The sequence below is a fragment of the Otolemur garnettii genome, unplaced genomic scaffold, assembly GCF_000181295.1.
Source record: "Otolemur garnettii isolate 467f Iridium unplaced genomic scaffold, OtoGar3 scaffold00010, whole genome shotgun sequence".
Lineage (NCBI taxonomy): Eukaryota > Metazoa > Chordata > Mammalia > Primates > Galagidae > Otolemur > Otolemur garnettii.
This window is the reverse complement of record NW_003852405.1, coordinates 12,736,350-12,760,182: the sequence shown is the minus strand read 5'-3', so window position 1 is coordinate 12,760,182 and position 23,833 is coordinate 12,736,350. Positions and strand designations below refer to the sequence as shown.

Genomic DNA, 23,833 nt, shown 5'->3' with positions numbered 1-23,833 from the left:
AAGTGATTGTCTTGCCTCAGCCTTCCAAGTAGCTGGGACTGCAGGTGCCCACCATAATGCCCAGCTTTTTTTTTTTTTTTTTCCTTGGTTGTGGTTGTCACTGTTTGGCAGGCCCCGGTCAGATTCCAACTCACCAGCACTGGTGTATGTGGCTGGCGCCTTAGCCACTTGAGTTATAGATGCCACCCATGAAATTATAATCTTATAATTGTTTAAGATTATAATCTTATAATCATGTAATAGTTTCACTTTTTTTTTGGTATTTCTATTAGTCTGTCATAAGATGATTAAGTTGTAAGATACAATCGTGCTTCACTTAATGATGGGGATATGTTCTGAGAAATGCTTTGTTGGGTGATTTCATTATTGTGCACATATAATAGAATGCATTTATACAAACTTAGATGGTACAGCTTACCACATACTTAGGCTTTAAGGTCTAGCCTATTGTGCCTAGGCTATAAACACACCATGTTACTGTACTGAATACTGTAGGCAGTTGTAACACAATGCTAAATGTATGTGTATTTAAACATTTTTAGATACAGAAAAGGTACAGTAGAAATACAGTATTATAGTCATATGGTATCACCATCATATATTTACGTGAACCACTGTTGACCAAAATGTAATTATGTGGCACATGACTATAATTGTATTCTGTAGTCATTGTATGTTTCTCTGAAATTTCATTTTAATGTTTTGGCATATCAATGTATATACTGTTTATAGGTTTATTACTTAATGAAAATTTTAACTGATAACTTTATTTAGTAATAATTGCTGGATATGATTTTCTCTATTTTAAAAGCTCAGGATTTTTTAATGTCTTTCAGCCAATGGTAATGATAGTAAAAAATTTAAAGGAGAAGATAAAATGGATGGTGCTCCTTCTCGTGTACTTCATATTCGAAAATTACCTGGTGAAGTGACAGAAACTGAAGTTATTGCTTTAGGCTTACCTTTTGGTAAGGTGACCAACATCCTTATGCTGAAAGGAAAAAATCAGGTACAGTTCTTTTAGGGTTTAATGAAATGATAAACCTCATACTACCCAGAAGGTGTGGATTTGCCACCTAATAAGAGAGTAGAAAATGGATTAATTTTCTGAAAGAACATAACAGAAGCCTTACTCTAATTTTTCTTGGTAGATGTCTGTGGGAAAGTACTAAATTGCCAAAATGAATAAGTCACTTAGTTTTTGGATTTTGCATTTTGAGTTCACTTTAGGACTCTATTTGAACAATGTCCTAAATTTAATATTTTAGGACTCTACTTACAGTGAAATTAGAAAATAAAAAAGAAGTATTTATTATGGTTCTGTTCTTTCTGATATCAGAAATTAGTAGGGGTAATAGTAGCATTTTATATGGAAGCTTATCCCATAAAAATATTTATCTGATAACATTAGCAGAAATTAGGGAGTAATTCTGGATATTATTCTTTCAGTAGGTTTGACTGTATCATCAGGGCCCAGGTATATTAAACACTAAATTTCATTTTAAAATTTCTAATGTTATCATTTAAAAGAATTTATGAAAATTAACTTTCCTGTGAATATAGTAATATTATAGTTAACCTAACAATTAAATTTTATTTTTTTCTTTGTGTATAATTATACTGCTAATGATTTCTGAGAGCAAACATTCTCTAGGGTAGAAGTACTAAAATTCTGGTGCTACAAAATGTTTACACTTTCTCTAGCTTTTATTGGGGTAAATAGATTTGTAGGATGTGGAAGATCAATAGGTGGAGGGCAGAAGTAAAGGTACTTGGTTAAGTTTAATTGTATAGGTAAACTTCAAAAAGAGATTTTTAATTGTTCTTACTAGAACATTGAAATGTCACTTAAAAGGTTATATTCTATGTAATTGATATTTTTAAATTAGCTGAATAGATTACACAGACATTGAAATTTATTTGAATTTCATGTGTATCATTATAATTTTTGTTATTTAAACTTTCAGGCATTTTTGGAACTAGCAACAGAGGAAGCAGCTATTACTATGGTTAATTACTATTCTGCTGTGACACCTCATCTTCGTAACCAACCAATTTATATCCAGTACTCCAATCACAAAGAATTAAAGACAGATAATACATTAAACCAAGTGAGTATGTGTAGGTAAATAAGTAAAATGGCCTAGAAAATTTTAAGAATCTTATAAACATAGTAATAAACAAAATAATTAACCACTCAAAATATTTCTTTAGGTATTTTCTTGATTTTTTTAATGATATTTCAAAAATATTCACCATTTTTATGATATTTTCATGCAGAATGAATATTCCTAAGTATTAAATATTGTGGAGATTTGAATTCTTTTTAAGCAAGCCCTGGCCAAAGTGTTCTTTTTTTCTTGTTGCAAGTTAAAATTTTTGTATAAAAATTGTTTAAAAAGTAGGACTTACTATCATAAAATGATTTATACAACTCTTCAACTTAGACTTTAAGGTATGAAGTTCAGTGCCTTTGGTTATTTGCCTTTTTATAGGTCGTAATTTCTTATGGAAAAATTCCTTTTGAAGATGTGTTAATTGATTTTTCTGCAAAAAAATCTTAAGGAAGAAAAATACAGGAATGTATGTGTATTGATGTTTTTAAAATACAATGTAAAAGATAATGTATTAAAAATAATATAAAAATATTTTTAGATGACTTAGATATGTAGGACTGTTATAATTATCTAAAAATTTTAGCTCCTTTATTATAGGTTTTAAACTAATTATATCTTTCTGTTTCAATAAAATATGAATGTCTTAACAAAAATGTAATAGAAAATGGTAACTGATTTTTGTCTCTTAAAATCATTTTGATAATTTATGAAAAATAAACTTACAAATTTTTGCTTAAAAAATAGGGCTAAAATTTCAATTGTTTTTATAATCTGATAATACATTTTTCATTTCTTTTGAACAGACTGTATACTTTATCATTAAGTAGTATAACAGGAAAATATCTACTCTATTTTTACTTAGTTTTTTTGCAATTTAATTTTTTATTTTTCATTAACAGTTATATATATTTATGGGGTATAGTGTGAGTTCTTGATTCGTATATGCCTTATGGAATGATCACATCAGGCTAACATCCATCACCCTAATATTTGTTTGTAGTAAGAATATTTAAAACCCATATAGCTGTTATGAAATAATTCAGTTGAATGTGGAAAGACTCAAACTATTTTTCTTCTGCTCTCATATCACAACAGTTAACACAGAAGATTTCGTGACTAGATGTAGGGAAAGTTTTCCCGCAAACCAAGCAAGCAATTAGTTCTGCAGCAGGCATTGGCTGGGTGTCCTCTACCCCCATTGAGTTCCAGTACCACCTACTTGGATATATTGTCAGATCATACAAGTTGTGAGGGCTCAGTCTCACGAGCCCTTTCAAACTAGTTGTAAATCAGGCCTTTGGCATCAGCCAACTTTAATTGTGTTTGATTAATTTGCTTGAGTGACTTGCAGAACCCAAGAAAATATTTATGAATGTTTACTAGTTTATTGTAAACAATATAACAAAAGATGCAGATGAAAAAATACATAGTGCAATGAGCTTCCATGCCTTACCCCTCCAGGAACCTCCCCATCTTCAGCTATTCCAGAAGTTCTCCAAACACTATCTTTTTGGGTTTTTATGGAGGCTTCATTTCATAGGCACGATTGATGAAACCATTGGTCATTGGTGATCAACTTCACCTTCAGCTTCTCTAATCTCATGACTTCCTCTTTCAGGCCACTAGCCCCCATCCTGAAGGGGCACTGCTGCCATACATCAGTTAACTGATCAGCATACAAAAGATATTAGTTTGGCAATTACAAGAACTTTAGGAGTTGTTTATCAGGAAGTAGATTGAAGACCAAGTACATGTGTATTTTATAGCATCACAACAATACATTATTATTAACTATAGTTTTCATGCCATCTAGTAGAGCACCAGAACCTATTCTTCTTAACTGAAACTTTATACCTTTTGACCAACATCTCTTTCTCTGTCTACTCCCTCCCCTCCCTGCTTCTAGTAACCCCATTATTAGTGTAAGTTCAACTTTTTAAAGGCTCCACATATAAGTGAGATCATGTGGTATTTGTCTCTCTATGGGGGGCTTATTTCCCTTAGCACTGTGTCCTCCTAAAATGGCATTTGATACCTCAATTTTACTAGTATTTTTATTAAAGTAATTGATGCACACTTTTTTATTTTAAAAGATATAAGTAAAAGTTATGTGTAAAAAATAAAAATAGTCTATAGATAAATGTCAATGGGTGAGGGGGGCTTGTGATTTTAAAAAAAGTTAACCAGCGAAAGCCCCCTTGAAAGAGGGATGTTTTGAAAAAACAAGCTTACGAAGTGGCTAGGGAATAAGCTACTTAATTCTAGACAAAGGGAATAATCAATGCATAGTATCTTTTGTTGAAGAAAAAGTCTTGCAATATTTTTAATTTTGAAAAACTCTTCAGTTCTTCTTTGGTTATCCTTTTTACGTTGCATTTGGTTAATCACAGTTCTTTGAGGATACTAATTACAATATTGAATATATTTTATTTAGTGAGACAATCTCACTCTGTCACTCTGGGTAGAGTACTGTGGCGTCACAGCTCACAGCAACCTCAAACTCTTGGGCTTAAGCAATTCTCTTACTTCACCTTCCCAAGTAGCTAGGACTACAGGTGCCTGCTGCCACAATGCCCAGCTAGTTTTTGTTTTTGTCGTTGTTGTTTAGCAGGCCCTGGCTGAGTTTGAACCCACCAGCCCAGGTGCATGTGGCTGGCAACTTAACCACTGAGCTACAGGCACTGAGCCAGTATTGAAATATTTTAAAAATACATCATTATGAATTACCTTTTCTTCAGTGTTAGCTTTTATGTTTATATCGTTCTCACTCTCCTTCCCTGTCTCCTCCCCCCTTTTTTGTCTGTTCATGTTGCAGAATGGACATTGGGTTTTATTGGACTTGTATGCTTTCCTGAGATGGATAGTAAGCTGGTACATCCATTCTCAGCCCCAAAGGCCTTTATACCTTGCAAACAAACTCATTGTAGAATTTTTGGTTCCTTTAAGGCAGGACTTTTAAATTGGTTTTTTCTTTGAGGTAAAGGGACATAGTGGTCAGAGGCGAGGGCTAAGAGGAGTTTAACTATGTTCATTAGCTAGACTTTCCATTTATCCTTTAGTTTTCACTCTTTCTTCCTGTGAACCTGCCAGTTTCTGAGCTGGTTCTTCGTGGCAAACCAGTGTAACCCCTGTTTGCTTATGTATTTATTGTGTCTTCTGTCCCTTTGATTCCATTCATTTTTTATGTTATAAAAATTAGATAAATTATTTTCAGCTAATGATGATCTTTCTTCTTTTCAGTGTTTGTGTTTATTTCATTTTATATTTTTTCACCTGTAGGCATTATAATAGGATTTCATAACAAAAGAGTGGCAAATAATACGTGTGTTAACCATGAGTTCTTCCACAACCGTGGAAGAACTAAATAGAGCTCTACCCTTCTACCCCACACTTTACGTTGCTAAATACCAACTTCTCAGACATAACATAGTCACCTCTTGGCTCTGTTACTACAATAATTTGCATTCGTTCTTTTCTCTCTTGAAATCTTTCTCCCTATAGCAGCCAGTGTGTATTTTTCTGTAACCTGAGTTACTCCCCTATAGTAGGTGCTTTTCATGTTCAGGAGAAAGGCCCTTTCTGAGATTGTTTTCTGTCTCACAGCTACTCCTACCCTATTTGCTCATGCTTTGTCCCAGAAGTAGATGGATCCTCAAACTTGGGATGCTATCTCTTGTTTTCAGTCTTTTGCTGCCATTATGTCACTGTATTCTCACTTATATGTGGAATATTGTGGCCTGCCTATCTTTGCTCTATCCTTCTACCCCACACTTTACATTGCTAAATATCTTTAGGTCTTTCTTTAGCTATTTTTTCTCTAGAAAGGCATCTCATTACAGAAATAGTGAATTAGATTCAGATTGAGGATCTTAAGTGCAAATTAAAATCACAGTGGTATATACATGCATGTATACCAGATTGGTTAATAATAAAAAGACAAGTAGTATCAGATGTTGGAGATAATGTAGAGAAACATGAATTCTCATAAATGATGGCAATGTAATTGGTAAAATTATTTTTGAAAATTTAATATATACTAAAGTTAAGCGTAAGTATTCTTTGTCTTAGTCCACTTCTTGGTTACATACCTGAGAAAACTGTGCGTGTGTATGTATGCACATCAAAAGATACATATGAGATAGTTCATGAAACACTATAGTAATAGCTTAAAACTGGAAATGATCCAAATGTCAGGAGCAGTGGAATGTTTTGTGGTATATTCTTTTTTTTTGAGATAGTCTCAAGGTGTTGCTTTGGTAGAGTGCTGTGGCATAGTTCACAACAACCTCAAACTCTTGGGCTTACATGATTCTGTTGCATCAGACTCCCAAGTAGCTGGGACTACAGGTATCCACCACAACGATCGTCTATTTTTATTGTTGTTGAGTAGGCCTGGGCCAGGTTCGAACCCACCAGCCTTGGTGTATGTTGCTGGTGCCCTACCCACTGAGCTTTGGACACCCCCCGTTTTGTGGTATATTCATTCAGTGGAATGCTGTCTAAAAGTAAGAATGAATAAGTTACTGCTATCTGCAAAATATGCATGTACCTCTTACAAAGAAGCTTGAGGAAAGTAGAACATGCAATAGAATCTTACATGATTCCACCTAAATAACTTGTAGGAAAACTGAATGTAGCTTCTAGAATGTTGATAATACTCTTATTTTTTATCTGGATAGTTATTTCACAGAGATGTCTAATTTGTGTTATTAAGCTCTGTACACTTAGGATTTGAGTCCTTCTGTGAATGTATGATATATTGATAAGTTCAATTAAAATTTAGGTTGGCAAGCCAACTGTGATGTGTGAATTAAAAAAAGATGTGTGATGTCATTTGTTATTGATAAGGGGGCATATGATTAAGCTACAAAAGGAAGTTGGACAACAATGACTAGTATTGAAAAAAGTATTAATAAGTAGATAGATACATTCATATATACTTGTATGTGTAGATAGTATTTATGGAAAGATAACCAAGACAATAGGTGAGGATTTGGTAGGGGAAAACAGGCTGAGTGACAGTTGCAGGGGAATTTTGAATTTTTTGTACTACTTGGATTGTATACCATGATCAAGTGATTACTATTTTAAAAACATATGTTATTATTTGAAACAGATTTTAGTGTTTTTCTAAGTTGCGATAGTCATGCTTGTTAGCATAGATAAGTATTTGTAACATGTTCACTACTAAAGAAAGTAAAATTGCAGTGAGCTACTTGAGATATTTTATTTCAATATATTCAGACATTTAAATACATAAATAATTACTGTAGAAATCTAGTTTTACCTACTTAATAACTTTGTCCATAGTAGTTCAAAGTGTCTATTAACTATCGTGTTTTAAAATGTTGAGTTTAAATTAATGAGTCACTTCAGTGTCTTAAATTTAAGTAGCATTTAAATGATGAGGTTTGTCTAGACCAGTGGTTCTCAACCTTCCTAATGCCTCCTAAGTTCTCAACCTTCCTAATGCCTCCTAATGCTGTGACCCTTTAATACAGTTCCTCATGTTGTGGTGACCCCCAACCATAAAATTACTTTTGTTGCTACTTCATAACTGTAATTTTGCTACTGTTATGAATCGTAATGTAAATATCTGATATGCAGGATGTATTTTCATTGTTACAAAGGGATCATGACCCATAGGTTGAGAACTGCTGGTCTAGATGAATATGTGGTCTCTTTGAGTCTCAAACTATATGATTTCTGGTTATATAGTATTTCAGTAAAATGACTGCTATTATTTCCATAAATGCCCTAATTCTTTGGTATTCTCTTTCCCTTTTATTTGTTAATGATCAGCTTATATTCCTATTCATTTGCTAATATAGATTTTTCAAGCTATAAAGCAATGTAGAGGTATTTGTCATTGTTACATTTAGCTATATGTTTTTATATGTTTTCTGAACACATACGGTGGAAATGATTATCTTAACAGAGAATCTGTCACAAAAAATAAGACCTAGTAGTAATAAAAATAGTCTTTTAGAGTATTTAACATTTGATTGATATACTTCCAAAAAATACTATGTTTATTCAAATGTATATTATTTATATTTTAAAATATCTTGAAAATCAAGGTATATCTTGCAGTAGTTGATTCATCAGAGTTTAATTGGCAACATCTTATCACACATAAAATAACAGTTCATTTTACAATTAATGGTATTTTTGATACTGTAAAATACATGGCAAATATTCATCATATCATAAAGTTTTCTGAAGATGCTCTGGTTTTATACTAGAGCAGCAGTCCCCATCCTTTTTGGCCCCTAGGACTGGTCGTGGAATACAATTTTTTAATTTTTCCATTGTTGGTGGCTGGGGAGGAGCTCAGGTGCTAATGCCAGGTGTGGAGAGTAAATGGCTTTGCTTTCAGTGGCCCCCCATTTACCTCCTGCTGTGTAACTGAGTTGCTAAGTTTTGTGGAAGACAAATTTTCCATGAAGGGGTGGGGTGGTAGAAGGGCAAGTAGGGGAGTTGGAGCTCTGCAGCCCAGCTTTGCTCCTAACAGGTTGCAGACCACGGGACTAGCGCACACATCAGCCTTTGTTTTAAAAATTTTGGTGTCAGACGTTAACAGTAGTGTGAAAAGAGATTTACCATATTTTACCATGTGAAATGTGTGTAATATGCATCTATGTTTTTAGCCCAGACGTCTAGGAAAAACTCCCCTTGAGAAAATGAAAATGGCCAGCTTTTGGCTAGGAGAGAGACACCTGAGGAGGGCTAATACTTCCCTGGTAAACATGCTATTGCACTGCCCTCCTGCAGCTACCCATTCTTTGAAGGCTGTCCCTTTCTCTCCTTGGAGCCCTGAGCCCTTTCCTCCCCACCACATCATGGCTGGTGAGGCAGGAGATTCTGAGGGTGGTAGGCTCCTGAGGCTGGTAAGCCTTGGGGCAGCCAGGAAAGTGCTGGGGCCTGTGGGGAGCCCCTGATGCACTCACTTGGGCTGGGCTTTGAGCCTTGGCTCTCACCTTGCATGGCCACGGCCCACTTTGCTGGTCTCACTACTGCCTCCTCCCCTGATTGTGGCACTCAGAAGAAGCCACTCCAGCCTGCTCCCACTGAGTCTTGGCTCCTCTTAGACTAGAACCTCGTGATTCTCAGTGGGCTCAGGTAGGAGGGCAAGGCAGCCCCAAGAGGTCGGCTGGGCCTACCCTCCTCCCAAGTTGTACTACTCATGTGTAATATATATCCTTATTTTCCCCCCCAAATTGGGATAAAAACATGCACATTATACATAACAAAATACAGTATTTGTATTCTAAGTATTCCTTTTTAAAAAGTATATTAGAAGTAATAAGCTTTATAGGAGATCTATACCATTAACCATTAACCCTCTTGTTGAGATTTATCATGTAACTGTTTTGTGTGGTGAATATTTATTTTCTGAAAGTTTCTGTTTAAAACATTTTTGTTTATATAGATCTTCCAAATGTCATCTTACATCACCTATCTGCCTGTTGAACATTGATCCCAACACTTAGATAGGGTGACCAGACGTCCCACTTTTGGCGGGACAGTACCGCTTTTTAACAATTTGTCCTGCGTCCCGCAGTGTTTTAAAAAAGTCCTGATTTTTGGAAAGAATGCACAAACAGGCTGGAGAACAGGAAGGGAATATACGGTTTTCAGCTGCCATGTGGCTATTTCGCCAGAATATGAGTTTTATGTTATTTTTGTTAATTTTATAATGTTAAACTGTAATAATAACAAATAATTGTTGAGAAGCAATTATCGAGAACTGCTTATAAAAGTTTGCATTGTTGTCAGGCCCTGCCCTGCCCCATCCCCTGCTCCCCCCCCATGTTGTCCTGCTTTACAAATGTTAAAATCTGGTCACCCTACACTTAGATGATTTAAACACCAGTAGCATGTTTGAGTTATAAACAGACAGTATCTGCCTCATGGCAGATGCTCAGAAATGTTTTTGGATGAGCATTAAGTTTTGTTTAATGTATGTACTAGAAAAGAACTAATAGTGTTAACATACTAGAAAAGAACTAATAGTGTTAACATAGAGCAAAGTATGTGACTGTGACAATAATGGGTGTGTTTTCTAAACTAATTAATCTTAATTTTCAGCGTGCTCAAGCAGTTCTTCAAGCTGTGACAGCTGTCCAGACAGCAAGTACTCCTCTTAGTGGCACCACAGTTAGTGAGAGTGCAGTGACTCCAGCCCAGAGTCCAGTACTTAGAATAATTATTGACAATATGTACTACCCTGTAACACTTGATGTTCTTCACCAAGTAAGTTTAATTTAATTTGCATACTTAACTATAATTTAGATAAATAATAACATAGATAAATAATGTCTTGATTTTAATGTTTTAACAGATATTTTCTAAGTTTGGTGCTGTGTTGAAGATAATCACATTTACAAAAAATAACCAGTTTCAAGCTTTGCTTCAGTATGGTGATCCAGTAAATGCTCAACAAGCGAAATTAGTAAGTGTAGAGCTTCTTTGGCCATAGTGATATTTTTTTTCATTGAAATATACATATTTCTGTGTATGTCAATATAGCTAATTTTATTAATCCTGTCATAATTTAGCAATATCTGTAGCATTATAGATGGTAGAAATTGATGGCACTAAAATCGTATTAGGAAACCTTAATATTTGTCATAAAAAGGAAATATTTTTAGACTTAAGCTTTATGTATAACTTAAGCTTGTATTTTATTTTTGTTTGATTTAGGTACAACAAAAGTTTTGTGCTTTTGAAAAGGTAGCGGTATTGTATTTTGAATACATACCTATTAAGATTTTAAGTGGTTTCTGGAGGGAGTTTCAAAGTAATAAATTTGATTTTCAAGATAGTTTAGCTGAAATATATTAATACAGATGTGACCCAAATGCTATCCTTGGCTCTCAGTTTTTTTAAGACTGTTTCCTATGTTCTTCTTAAATATCTTGTTAGAAAACAGATTTTCTGAGTAGATTTCCTGATTACTTTTTATTCCCATCATTTGTCTTTTTCGTCATTGTTATGTATGGGTGAAATATAATTTTAAAAAGTAAAATTTTACCATTGGAAACTATACACCACATCTTTGTTTCCAAATGCGTCAGTTGTCTTTGTGTATCTTAAATCTGCTTGCCTTTGTCTTTTTAACTTTTGGTGTCATGTATCTCATTATCATTATTCCATTATTAAGCCATTAAAATTCATTATTAAATCATTATTAGGAAACCATTAAATCAACTGTCTTTACTTTGTCTTACCTGTTTTTCTCCTGTTTATTCTTTTGCTTTCAAATTAAGATCTCTAATGCTTTTTTCAGATCATGATTACTTCCATGGAACCCAGAATATTTCTTATTACTGTTTCCTTATATTTACATCCTCAGAATCTCATTTGGGGAGCAAAAACAGGGTTAGGTAGCAGGAAAGCGGTACACGTAATAATGCACCAAGTGCTATGAGCTCATTTTATTCTAACCACGATTTTATATTGTAAACAGAACAAGTTTTGCTTCCTGTGTTATAAGGGCATGTTAAAATTGAAAGAGGTAAATAATTATCATATTGCATACTATCTACTATCTTTAAGGTAAACATTTCAATCTGCCTTTCAGATAGCCTTTCTTTTCAGTGTGTTGCTACTCAGTGGTTCTTAGGTTGTATAATCTAACCTTATTACACTTGCCTTTTAAGGCATAAGTTAACAATTAGAATTCTTTTTTTTTTCCCAAAAATAATTATTATTCGCGCATCATAGCCTCCCAACTTTGGAAATATATTTATTGAGGTCCCAAAATCAGGGTGGTGTATGAGGTTTTATCAGTGACAGACAATCTAGAAGCCATGGTTTTTGTGTTGGCATTTTTTAAACTCCAAACACATTTACATACAGTGTACAATTTGTTTTCTGCTTAATTTTTTGTCTGGCAGATAATTGTACATCTTCATGGTTCACATATTGATGTCTCCACAAAATACAATGTATAGTGATCAGATCAAAGTAATTAGTAGGTCCAGGTATGGTGACCTGTAGTCCCAGCTACTTACTCAGGAGGCAGAGGTGAGAGTATTGCTTTATGCCTAGGAGTTTAAGACCAGCCTGGCCAATATTTCAAGACCTCATCTTTCAGAATATAAATTCTTTGACTTTACTCACATTTTCCCTGTAAGAATGCCACATGAGTAGATTAATACCTATTTATAATGCCTTTATAGCAGGGTAGTGAATTAATAGTTATTTTATTCTGGCTGATAAAATTGATAGTGGTTTCCACTTTTATGTGATAGATGCCTTACCTGACTTAAATGCAATTCATATCCTGATGTATATGAAGTCCCTATGAGTTTTCACCAATATATATTTCAGTGGGTGAACTTATGTTGAATGTTTTTTTAGGTTAGTTTTTACCTTGGTAAATTTAGTCATATAAACCTTAATTTTGTATATTAAGGAAAAGATTTTATATTTCCAGAGAGTAGGAATATTTGAATTAAAAGCTATAAAAAGTGTATATACTTAAGTTACTGTAGAAGTTTACTTTGTCCATAACAGGACGTGCTTATCCTTCTAAGGAAAGATTAACAATATATTCCACCGTTGTCTGGTTTGTTCCCAGCTTATATTCAGCTGTACTAGAAATGGTAATCATTCAGGACCTGGAAGAAAAAAGATAATTGTAACAGTAGCATAGTCCTATGTAATTCATACTTTAACATCCATGATTTTGTATTTAGTCCTGTGAGGAAGAATAGCAGCATTATTATCTGTTTTCTAGGTTAAGAAATTGAGCTGCAGGGAGGTTAAGTTGATCAAGATGACCTAATTGAGGCTAGGCTTTTAAGTCTAGCCCTGACACTCTTCTGTTCTGGAACTGTCCTGGAATGACATTAGATTTGCTAATTTTATCAAGGTATTCTGACTAAGGTTGAACACTTCAGGTTAAGAACAATAGTGGGGGGGGGGGTTTGCCCCGTTTTCTGGAAATTTCTTTTGCCTTAGTGAAACAACCTCATGTAATGGGCCATCAAACAACAGTTAACCTTTTAGAGCTATACCAAATTATATATATATAAGTACTGCCATGCAGCAGTAAATGTACGTGTAGTAAAAGTAACTTCATTGTGCAGACATTGGTATGGTACTGCTTTGGTAGGACTGAAGACCTTCGGTGTTACATGGATTCTTAACTGGTTGTATTTTAGATTTAAGTAGCATTTTTTTTTTTTTTTTTTTTTTTTTTTGAGACAGAGTCTTACTATGTCACCCTGGGTAGAGTGCTGTGGTATCACAGCTCATAGCAACCTCAGACTCTTGGGCTTAAGTGATTCTCTTGTCTCTACAGGTGGCTGCCACAACACCCAGCTATTTTTGCTGTTGTTGTAGTTGTCATTGTTGTTTAGCAGGGCCTGGTCGTGTTTGAACCTGCCAGTCCCAGGGTATGTGGCTGGCACCCTAACCACTGAGCTACAGGTGCCAAGCCTTAAGTAGCATTTTCTATTTAAAAGATAGTTTTAGGTGGAAACTAACACATGTACAGCAAAGTATGATGTATGAAATTTGAATCATCTTTCTGGTGGCTTTTATGAGCAGGTTTTCATTATTGAGTTCTGTTGTCAAAATCATAACTTTTGCTAATTTTTTTTCCTTATTTTAGATTGCTGATCAACTTTTTTTTATTGTTATAGGCCCTAGATGGTCAGAATATTTATAATGCTTGCTGTACCCTAAGGATTGATTTTTCCAAACTTGTGAATTTGAATGTAAAGTACAACAATGATAAAAGTCGGGATTATACTCGACCTGATCTTCCATCTGGGGATGGGCAACCTGCATTGGACCCAGCCATTGCTGCAGCATTTGCCAAGGAGACATCCCTCTTAGGTATGATGTTTATTGTCTATACCACTTTTTCCCATTTTTCAAATGGGAAAGTGCCTATTAAATTCCAGTAAGTATAATGAATCCCTATTTAGGACCTTTACAAATTCTGTTAGGTTTCATGAGTTTTGTTTTTCTCAGGTGAGAAAGCATATGTATGCTTTTAGAAAAAACCTAAAGTGTACTTCATAAGTATAACTAAGTTATATTAGTTTTGTTCCTTTTACCACCCTCACCTTTTCTTCTGTACCACTCCCAAAACAGAAGAAACGCTCTAAGAAGAAATATTGTTGAATTGTTAGTGAAATGTTTATACTTGTCATACTGTCTCGTCTAAATCTTAAGTATAAGGGCCTGTGCCTATTCTTTAGGGCCATAATCTGACTTTAAATTTAGTGCTACATGAAAAGAGTGAAGTATTAATAGAAAAAACATATGTAATGGGAATAGGCATCTGGATGTTTTCAAAGCACATTATAGCCCCTTTGAAAAATAATTTAAACTTAAAGAAATTTTTTTATAAAATTAGTTTTGCTATTTGCATTTTGTCTTAATTTCACTTTGTCCTACAATGGTTTGAGCCACCTCATTAAAATACAGTGCAAAAAATACACAATTAGTAGTTGATGAGTCAAGATAAAGGACTCATCATTTTAAAATGTTAGTTTGTAAGTAAAATGAATGAAGTGACTTAAGTTGGAATTTTATAGTTTTATTTGATGTGTGTGGGAAATTGTTTATTGATTTCTAGTGTTTGTATAATTATTTTTAAGTCAGGATTTTTATTCATATGGAATCCATAATTGGTGGTTGATACAATAGCTCTTACAGTTTGTTACATTCATCATTTTAAAAAACAATGAAGTAATTCTTTGAAATATTTATTTAATGTAGATACATTAAAGTCATGCTGTCCACTGGTAAATAAGAAATCTAAGTGACACAAATGTGGAGAGACATTCTGCACAAGAGAAACAGTGGATACTTGAAATTAATTCTGGTGACTTCAAACAAATCTGGCCCTTTCTTGTAATTTTCTGAAATAGTTGTCATAAGTCATAGCTATTTATCATAACTCTTAATAGATGCTTTAGGTTGCTTACCCTCTTTCCTTGCAGAATCTCTATCACTATGTGGACCTAGTCTAAACATTAATTCCCTTGATTCTGGTTACTAATCAGTAAGATTGACTATTTCACAGTATGCCACATACCGTTTTTAAAGGGAAAGTCAAGAATGAGACAGTGATGAGTGAAACATAGCTCTCACTTAATATTATAGATTTTTAAACTCTTAGAGAAGAAAAAAGAGTCAGCAGTTGTCAAGTAGCTTCTATGTCGTAGGCATTCTGCTAGGCACTTGGCAGATACATTATTTAAATTATGCAAATAAAGTAAGTGATGGCATCAAGATGTTACTGTAGTTTCTAAGAAGTTTAGAAATTCACATGCAACTCATTAAAGAAACAATTTAAAGGTAAAATACCAAGAGTCTCTAGCTAGCATCAACAAAGGACACCAGCAGTTGCTCCCTTGGACCCTAAGCAACTATGTGTATTTGCCCATCTGGGATGTTTACATGAACTAGGATCCTGTCTAGAACCATGGTTAGAAGACACCTGGATTCTTCTCATGAGGAATTCATCACTGTTTTCTCAGTGATCTCATAACCTTAGTGAACTTTTTAAAAAAAGTAATAATAAGGTCTTCTTCATAAAAGATGATGAAGTCTCAGAAATACTTTGTTTTACTCTGTACTTTTAAAAAGTTTTTAAGTGTTTTACATTTTTGCATTAAAAACATTAAGCTTTAGTTCTTGATAAGTTGTCTAGTGTCTTCCAGCTTGGTGTTGAACTTTTTAGTGTAATGTATTTTTGTTTCTCCATCTCTGCTTCATAAGAAAAAGGTAAATGTTTTGTAAAAATATGATGACTTTATCTTCTTTGCCTAGATGACTTTTATTTTTTACTTGTTTAATGGTTTTCCATTTTGTAATTGAGCTTTTAAAGTATTCTCAAATAATTTTTGAAATTAGGTAGGTTATAAGTTTTAAAAATCAAATACTAGACTCCCTAGTTTGGATAATTTACAGGATATAACCACTACTTCTACATTTTTTGATGAAAATACATATCTGTGTATAAATTAAAATTGTACTGCATTTGTAATTTTTTATGTTTTGTTGTAATTGTCATTTTACTTAGCATTTTTAAAAAAGATAGTTTTAATACTTCCATAGCATGCTAATGAGTATATCATACTTTTCAAAGTGGACATTTAGTCTATTTCTGTACTAATGACTTTATATGGTACATGACTTTTTTGCCTCTTAAAATGTTTCCTGAGACTAGATTTCTAGAATAAGAATAATTGGGTCAAAAAAAAATGTTAAAGCCTATTGATATTATTTGCAAATTTCTTCCTAGAAAGGTGATACTACACTAACATGAATGGTATGTAAGTCTGGCTGTTCTACTTTCCCCCCACCAGCATTATTTTTAAATTTCACGAAATATTAATTGGATAGGAAAATACCTTTAAAGATCTAGTTTGCAGTTTTTAAGTACCAACCTAGTATTTACAGTTCTCTAAACTGGTTATCTTCATCCTTTCTGTTGGAATGTACTATAATTTTTATAAAATGCTTATTAATGATATTATGTTCATGTTTCAAAATATGAGCTGGCCATCAGCTTTATCCATCTATTTTAGACCAGTCAGTTTTTAGAAAGCTATTTTAAAATAATTTACCTCTTTGAGGAACTAATCTTAGTCCAAAAGTACCTGTTTGTCAGACATAAAGAAAATTTTTTTCCACACATTTGGTGGATATGATGATCTCTAGTAGGAGGTACTTACTGTTTTTTGTTTACATGGTTTTCAGACACACTTTACAGTGGCATCCAGTATTGCATTATTGAAGTCATGTCTTTTAGAATAACTAAATCTTTTCTGTGTTTCGTCCTCTCATAATATTTGAACAGGTGACTTCAAAGTATAAATAACCAAACTGCTGTTGAGGAAGGGTTCGTTGCCTGCTCAGTCTTCCTCAGATAGTTGTTGTTCAGAATAAAGTAAGTGATAGAGTACCCTTTAATTTCAAAGATTTTCTAAGAACACAAATAAAAAGTGCTAGTCTTCTGCAAAATATTTGAGGGGTTTTACTTTATCTTAATAATAATTATATCTAGCCACTTGATTGAATTTAATTACCTTTGAAATCAATATTATAAACTTCAACCGATTTATTTTGCATAGTAATTTTTTGAGACTAGTGTTTATGAGGTTAGCAGTTGAGTTTGCAAACTCATTCTAGCAAAAGTACTATATACCTTATCCTAGAAAAGGTGCCGCATACCTCATTGCTGAATATCACTATGATCACCTTCAAAGTACTCCCCTTGGGGAGCTATGTACCGATGCCACCCCACCACCTCATCCAGCATTCAGAGCAGTGTTTCTAGGATGAGTTCAAAAACTTAATTGTCGGATTTTCATACAATAACTGATGGCCAGGCCGGAAAAAAGAGTTCCAAAAATGTTCTGAAGAGTGGTGTAGACACTGGCATCAGGGCATGACTTTCCAAGGGAAGCACTTAATAGGTGACCATGGTGATATTCACAGTGAGGTTTATAGCACTTAAGATGAATTCATGATCTTAAAGTTGTCAGACCTTGTGTTAGTACTATGAATTCTATATACCTACATCATCTTGGTTCAATAGTGCCTATACTTGTTTTCATGTATTATTATTTTTTTTATATTATGTTTAAAACAAATCTTTGACATTGTGATGTGTCTTCTCAAATTTTATCCATGGTATCTTTAAAATAATTGCATTTTCTTACCAAACAATAAAATGATTATCATACCAAAAGTGAAGACAATTCTTTTTTTTTAAGACAATTCTTAATATTGTCACATACTCAACTCCTAATTAAAATTTCTCCAGTTATCTCAAATATATTTTTTAGGGTTTGATTTGTTCATAATAGGATCCTGTCAGGGGCCATAGGTAGTCTGGGTTGTTATGTCTCCTAGTCCCTTTCAGTCTGTCACAGTCTTTTCCCTGTACCCCTGTACCCCTGTACCCAATTCATTTCTATTTACTTAATGAAGAGACCCAGTTACAAGATCTTTTAGAAAATTCCAGATTAGATTACTCTATTTCCTTGTCTGTCTTTTTTTTTTTCTTTAGCTAGAATACTTTATAGGTCTTTATACTTTGTATCATGTCTCCAGAGAGGTGTACAATATCTGGTCACCCCACTTTTAGTGATTTTAGTAATGTCTTAAGACTGGTTGTGGTTTTTATGACTTTAATCTGCTAATGATTGCTGCTTTAATTTATTGCATGGGGAGGTTGCAGATACTACTCCGTTCTACATATTCCTTCACATATTCACTATTCCTTCTACATTAATTAGATCGAAATCTTTCCCTTTATCAGTTAGAGCTGTCTACGTTGGTTTGTGCAGGACAGTGAGATTCTTGGGTTTACTTGTTGATGCCCAGCTTTGTTTGTAAGTAAGTACATCATCCAGTTTCTGAATGGGTACAACATAGATTCTTCCCAACATTTGCTTTAAACTTCAGAAACTTTTGTCTGCTTACAGGTTCTAGTAGCCAGAGTGGTTTGAAATGATAACCTTAGCTTAGAGGTGAGCATTTTTATTTATGTAATTATTTAATTTTTTCTGCCTAATGGCCCCCAAAAAGAAAAGTGGCAGAAAAGGGCTAAATGAAGTTTAATTAAACTCTAGGTATCTTTTTCTCAAAAGAAATTTATCCCCATAAAATAAAGGGCCAGGAAGAATTAATATTTTCTCAATAAATACAAATAGTTAAATTATTTTTCTCTTACAACTAATTGTGAGGTAAAAATAATGTCCAACTAAGAATCTAAGTTACTTATTCAATTAAAGAGTTAATATCCTTAGGTGTTTTTTTGTTGTTGATGTTGTACACGTGTGTACGTTTAGTCAGAGCTGTGAAGTGTTCATTATTTTGATTAGAATTTCATAAGCTGTGTGATTAAAAACAAACATTTTTGGTGAACCATTGTCTTAGATACATTGTATTGCATCAGTGATGAGAGGAAAAACTGCAAAGTTAGCTGAATTGGAAATAGTGTTTTAGCATTGGGCTAGAAGAGCAGTTGCCCATCTACTTTGTAGAGTATGTATAGCTCACGCTGTGTTTCTTTCAGGGGGTGTATATGTGTTTTCAAGGAAACTGGATTCATTGTCTTTTGATACTACTTAATATGTTAAGGTTGTTGAGAGTTTTATTGTCCTCCAAAGATGATTCTCAGTTTTGAGTTTTTTCAGTTGAGAGTTTCATTGTCCTCCCAAGATGATTCTCAGTTTTGAGTTTTTTCAGTTGAGAGTTTCATTGTCCTCCCAAGATGATTCTCAGTTTTGAGTTTTTTTCAGTAGCTTCGTATCTTAGAAAAAACAAAAATATTGCTTGGTATTTTCATGAGTTTGGAAGACTACTTTTATGTTAATTATTGTGATGGTAGGCCATAAGTAGACTTTTCTAAAAAGAAATCCCAGTGAAAAGGGGTTTTTAGAGGTCCATATATATCATTTTCTAAGGAGTAAGTCTTTTTGGATCCTTAATATTGATGGAAGAGATTAGCTGTTCTTTTTCCTATCATCATTGGATCCCCATATAAAAATTAGTCAAATGCTGAGATAGAACCTTTTGTGATTATTCCTACCCTAGAAATAATTAGAAAATTATGAATTTGAAAAGTTAATTAGATTCCATCTCTTGCTTAGAGTTCTTCAAGTCATTGTTTTGTGGTCGAAACATTCAAAATACAATAGTTTACAATGTGGAAATGTCTCAAACCCAGGAATGAAAAATGTTTGATGCATAGGAATATTAATAATAGCTGTTACTATATATTGTGTGCCAGGCATCATTCTTAGCCCTTTACACGTGAGTTAATGCTCACATCTTCTCTTAGTTACTGTTACTACCCCTATTTTACACATTTGGAAACTAGGGTACAAAGAGCAGTTTGCTCAGACTCTCATAATTGATGAGTGGCTGAGTTAGTGTTAAAAGCCAGGTAGTCAGGTTCAGAGTCTATGCTTCTAAATAATAGTAGGATACAGTGTACTTGTATCCTTCTATTAAGTTGGCCTCTTAGCTTGTCTTCTATCCTTCTGGGGCATAGTTACCTAGAATAATGTCATGCATTTGGTAAACATGTAGGTCCCATGGTTTCAGTTATCTTTTTTCACATACTAAGATATTTGTTATTGCCAAGTCGTTTTAGTGTTCAACCTGGTTATCTTACTACAAAGCCCAAAGAGAGTTTTCTTACATATCCATTCAAAATTGGTCATGAAATAGGTTAGATATGTAACATCTAATGTAAAATCAAAAGATGGTAAACTTTTTTTTTTTTTTTTTTTTACAAATTGTACATTGAAATTTATATACTCAGAGCCCATCGATCCACGAATAGATCAATAAATTGTGGTATATGTACACCATGGAGTACTATGCAGCCATTAAGAAAGAAGGAGACTTTACCTCCTTCAGGTTTACATGGATGGGGCTGGAAAATGTTCTTTTAAGCAAAGTATCCCAAGAATGGAAGAAAAAGTATCCAGTGTACTCAACCCTACTATGAAACTATAGCTTTCATAGGAAAGCTATAATCCAATTTTAGCCCAGGAATATGGAGAGAGGAAGGGGAGAGGGAAGGGAGGATGGTGGGTGGAGGGAGGGTGATTGGTGGGATCACGCCTATGGTTCATCCTATAAGGGTACATGTGAATCTCTCTAATTGTAGAATATAAATGTCTTAACATAATAACTAAGAAAAAGACATGAAGGCTATGTTAACCAGTTGGATGAAAGTATTTCAAATTGTATACAGAAACAGTATACTGTACCCCATGATAATACTAAAGTACACTGCTATGATTTAATAATAAATAAATAAGAAAAATAAATTTAAAAATGTAATTTTTACAAAACTCTACAACATTTCATTAGTAAGACTAGACTAATTATAGCAAAGAAAATAATGGCCATAAAATCAAAGTGATAATTCATCTACTGCAGAGCATTTTGAAAGCTACATTCCAAGAAAAATTGGAATAATCACATATACCCAAGCATCCTAGAAATATGGCCTAGAAATGTTAAACTATATAGATTTTAAAGGACATCATTGTATGCCATAGTAACATCAAAATAAAAATATGTATAAATTAAAATGCAATATTTTATCATGTCCAGCATCAGTAGGAAGTATTTGCTCAGAAGTCACATGAAAATACTTATCCAAACTCATTGTCCTGTAACTTTGATTCTCATTTCATGTCTGTCTTAATGCCTAGTTGGAGCATACCTTCTGTATTGTGTAGTCTTAGGAAATGGTGTTGAGTGTTTGGATTATTGAATGCCTTCTACTCTGTTTTAGCTGGTTTTTAAAATGTTTATTTTTACAGCTGAAAATGTCCCTTGTAGAAAAGTTGGACAAGCTGAAGTAGAAAGAATTGTTTATTTTAAAATTTCTATCAGTGGATAAAATTTTAACTTTTGTGTCACAAATTTGAAACGATATCCTTTCAAGAGCTTATTTAACTGTGATTTCATTTTAAATAATATTTGAAAGAATGTGTTTTAAATCTGGGATGTTTTTTATCTTTTGAGCATTGGAAACGGTTTTGGGTAATAGTTGAGTGCTTTTATTACAGATACAATGTAAACATTAGGGGAAAAAATGTTACTACATCGGTTCATAGTTTACTTACTGGCCAGCATTCTCAATGGAATAAGATATAGGACTAAAGTATTATTCATAGACCTTCTTTTAACTACCTAGGGCAGAATTTTTATATAAAGTTCTTAGTGGACGATCATGTAGTCTTGCTGAAACTGATCCATTACAATTATTCATCATTCTCAACTGGAAGTGTTTTTGTTTTTTTGAGACAGTCTGTGTGACCCTGCATAGAGTGCTGTGGTGTTATAGCTCATAGCAACCTCAAACTCTTGGGTTCAAGCAATCCTCTTACCTAAGTCTCCTAAGTAAGCTGGGACCACTACAGGCACCTACCACAATGCCTGGCTATTTTTTGACGGGGACAGCGCCTGCCTTTCCCAACTACTGAACTCAAGTAGTCTGCCCACCTCATCCTCCTGAAGTACTATACTATACTTACAAGTAGGAGCCACCGCACCCAACTTCAGCTGTAGTTTTAAGGAATTTCTTTTGGCTGAGCATGGTGGCTCCCACCTGTAATCCTAGCACTTCGGAAGGCTCACGTGTGTGGAATGCTTGAGCTCAGACATTCTAGACCAGCTTGAGCAAGAGTGAGACTCTTCCGTTTTTACTAAAGATAGAGAAACTAGCCTGGTGGTGTAGAGGGTGCCTGTAGTCCCAGCTGCTGGGGAAGATTGGTTGAACCCAGGAGTTTGAGGTTGCTGTGATCTATGATGCCATGGCACTCTACCCAGGGCAACTAAGTGAGGCTCTGTCTCCCCTCCCCCCCCAAAAAAAAAGAAAGAAAGAAATTAGTTTTGGCTGGGTACCATGGCTCAAACTTGTAATTCCTAGCACTCTGAAAGGCCAAGGTGGGTGGATCACCTGAGCTCAGGAATTTGAGACAAGCCTGAGCAAAAGAAAAAAAAGAAAAACAACTTTCCAAACATCACAGTTGGCACCTGCAATCCCAGCTACGCTGGAAGCTGAGGCAAGAGGATCCCTTGAGCCCAAGAGTTGGAGGTTGCTGTGAGCTATGATGCCACCACACTCTACCCAGTGCACAGAGTGAGATTCTGAACCTAAATAAATAAATATATAATAATACATTTAAGTCAAATTTTGTTTTGAAGAGTTCTTTGTTATGCATATAGTATGGTTAAAACAAAGAAAAGCCTTTTGAAGATGTATATGACTACTGTTTCTACAATTAACAGAAGAAAACCATATATGTTTATGACCTTAGTATAAAATATGCCTCTTTCTAAGGAGCTAAAGCTCATGCTGAGTTGTATTAGCAACTCCAAAAAGCAATAGATACATATATATAGGGCATTTGTTAAGATTCTCTCTTGATACTGTTTTTCCTGAGTTTTTCCTAACTTTATAGTCTCTCTTTTATATTGCTGTTGATTTTGATTTAAATTTAAAAGTGAAATCCTTTCTTTCTGAACCAGCCCCTATTTGCCCTCCCCCACTTTTTTTGCAGTTTTTGGCCAGGGTTGGATTGAACCCACCACCTCTGGCATATTGGGCTGGCGCCTTGCTCCTTTGAGCCAAATGCCCCACCCCTGCCCTCATTTTCTAGATTTTTCTGCTACCCTTCTTAAGTAATTGCCATGGGCATTTCACATGCCTAGATGGATTCTGCCTCACTTTGCTGTTACCCTGGTTTATTAACTTACTACATTAGTAAGCAGTCATTTTAACACTGTGCTGGGCACTGCAGGGACTCAGAAGAATGGTAAGTTTTCTGTCTTCATAGAGCTTGTAATCTTGTGGAGGCAGCAAACATATGAATAACACTAATTGAAAGAATTGGAAGGAAAGTGAAATATATAATAATTTAGTGTGGGTTTAGTGCATAATGGAATGAGGAGAATTCTCAGGAATTTTCCTTCAGGAAAAGGAGAATTTGGGAGGGTTTTATGTACCAAAAATAAAATATAAGTAAATGCAATAAAGTATATACCACATTTTTGGAGTGACAAACTTTTACTTAAAAATAACAAATAAGGTAATTGGGAAAATATGAAAAGTAATGATGCCAAAAAGAACTATAAGAACTATAAGATCTCAAGAACTGTTATTCTCTAAGGAAGGTGACTTTTATACAGGCATTCTTAGACTC

At 34.1% G+C, this 23,833-nt stretch overlaps 1 protein-coding gene across 3 annotated transcripts in view; it reads left to right on the top strand.

Annotated features, from left to right (window-relative positions):
- The window catches only part of PTBP2 (polypyrimidine tract binding protein 2), a 79,031-nt gene that overhangs the window by 36,169 nt on the left and 19,029 nt on the right, over positions 1 to 23,833 (top strand). For all 3 annotated transcript variants that reach the window (XR_002771861.1, XR_002771860.1, XM_023509789.1), the window contains 5 exons: positions 837 to 1,009; positions 1,968 to 2,111; positions 10,209 to 10,373; positions 10,462 to 10,572; positions 13,775 to 13,970. Coding sequence is in view for 1 of the 3 variants with exons in the window: in XM_023509789.1 (XP_023365557.1) it covers positions 837 to 1,009; positions 1,968 to 2,111; positions 10,209 to 10,373; positions 10,462 to 10,572; positions 13,775 to 13,970 (789 nt within the window). In the remaining 2 variants the exon portion in view is untranslated. The remainder of the gene's footprint in view (positions 1 to 836; positions 1,010 to 1,967; positions 2,112 to 10,208; positions 10,374 to 10,461; positions 10,573 to 13,774; positions 13,971 to 23,833) is intronic.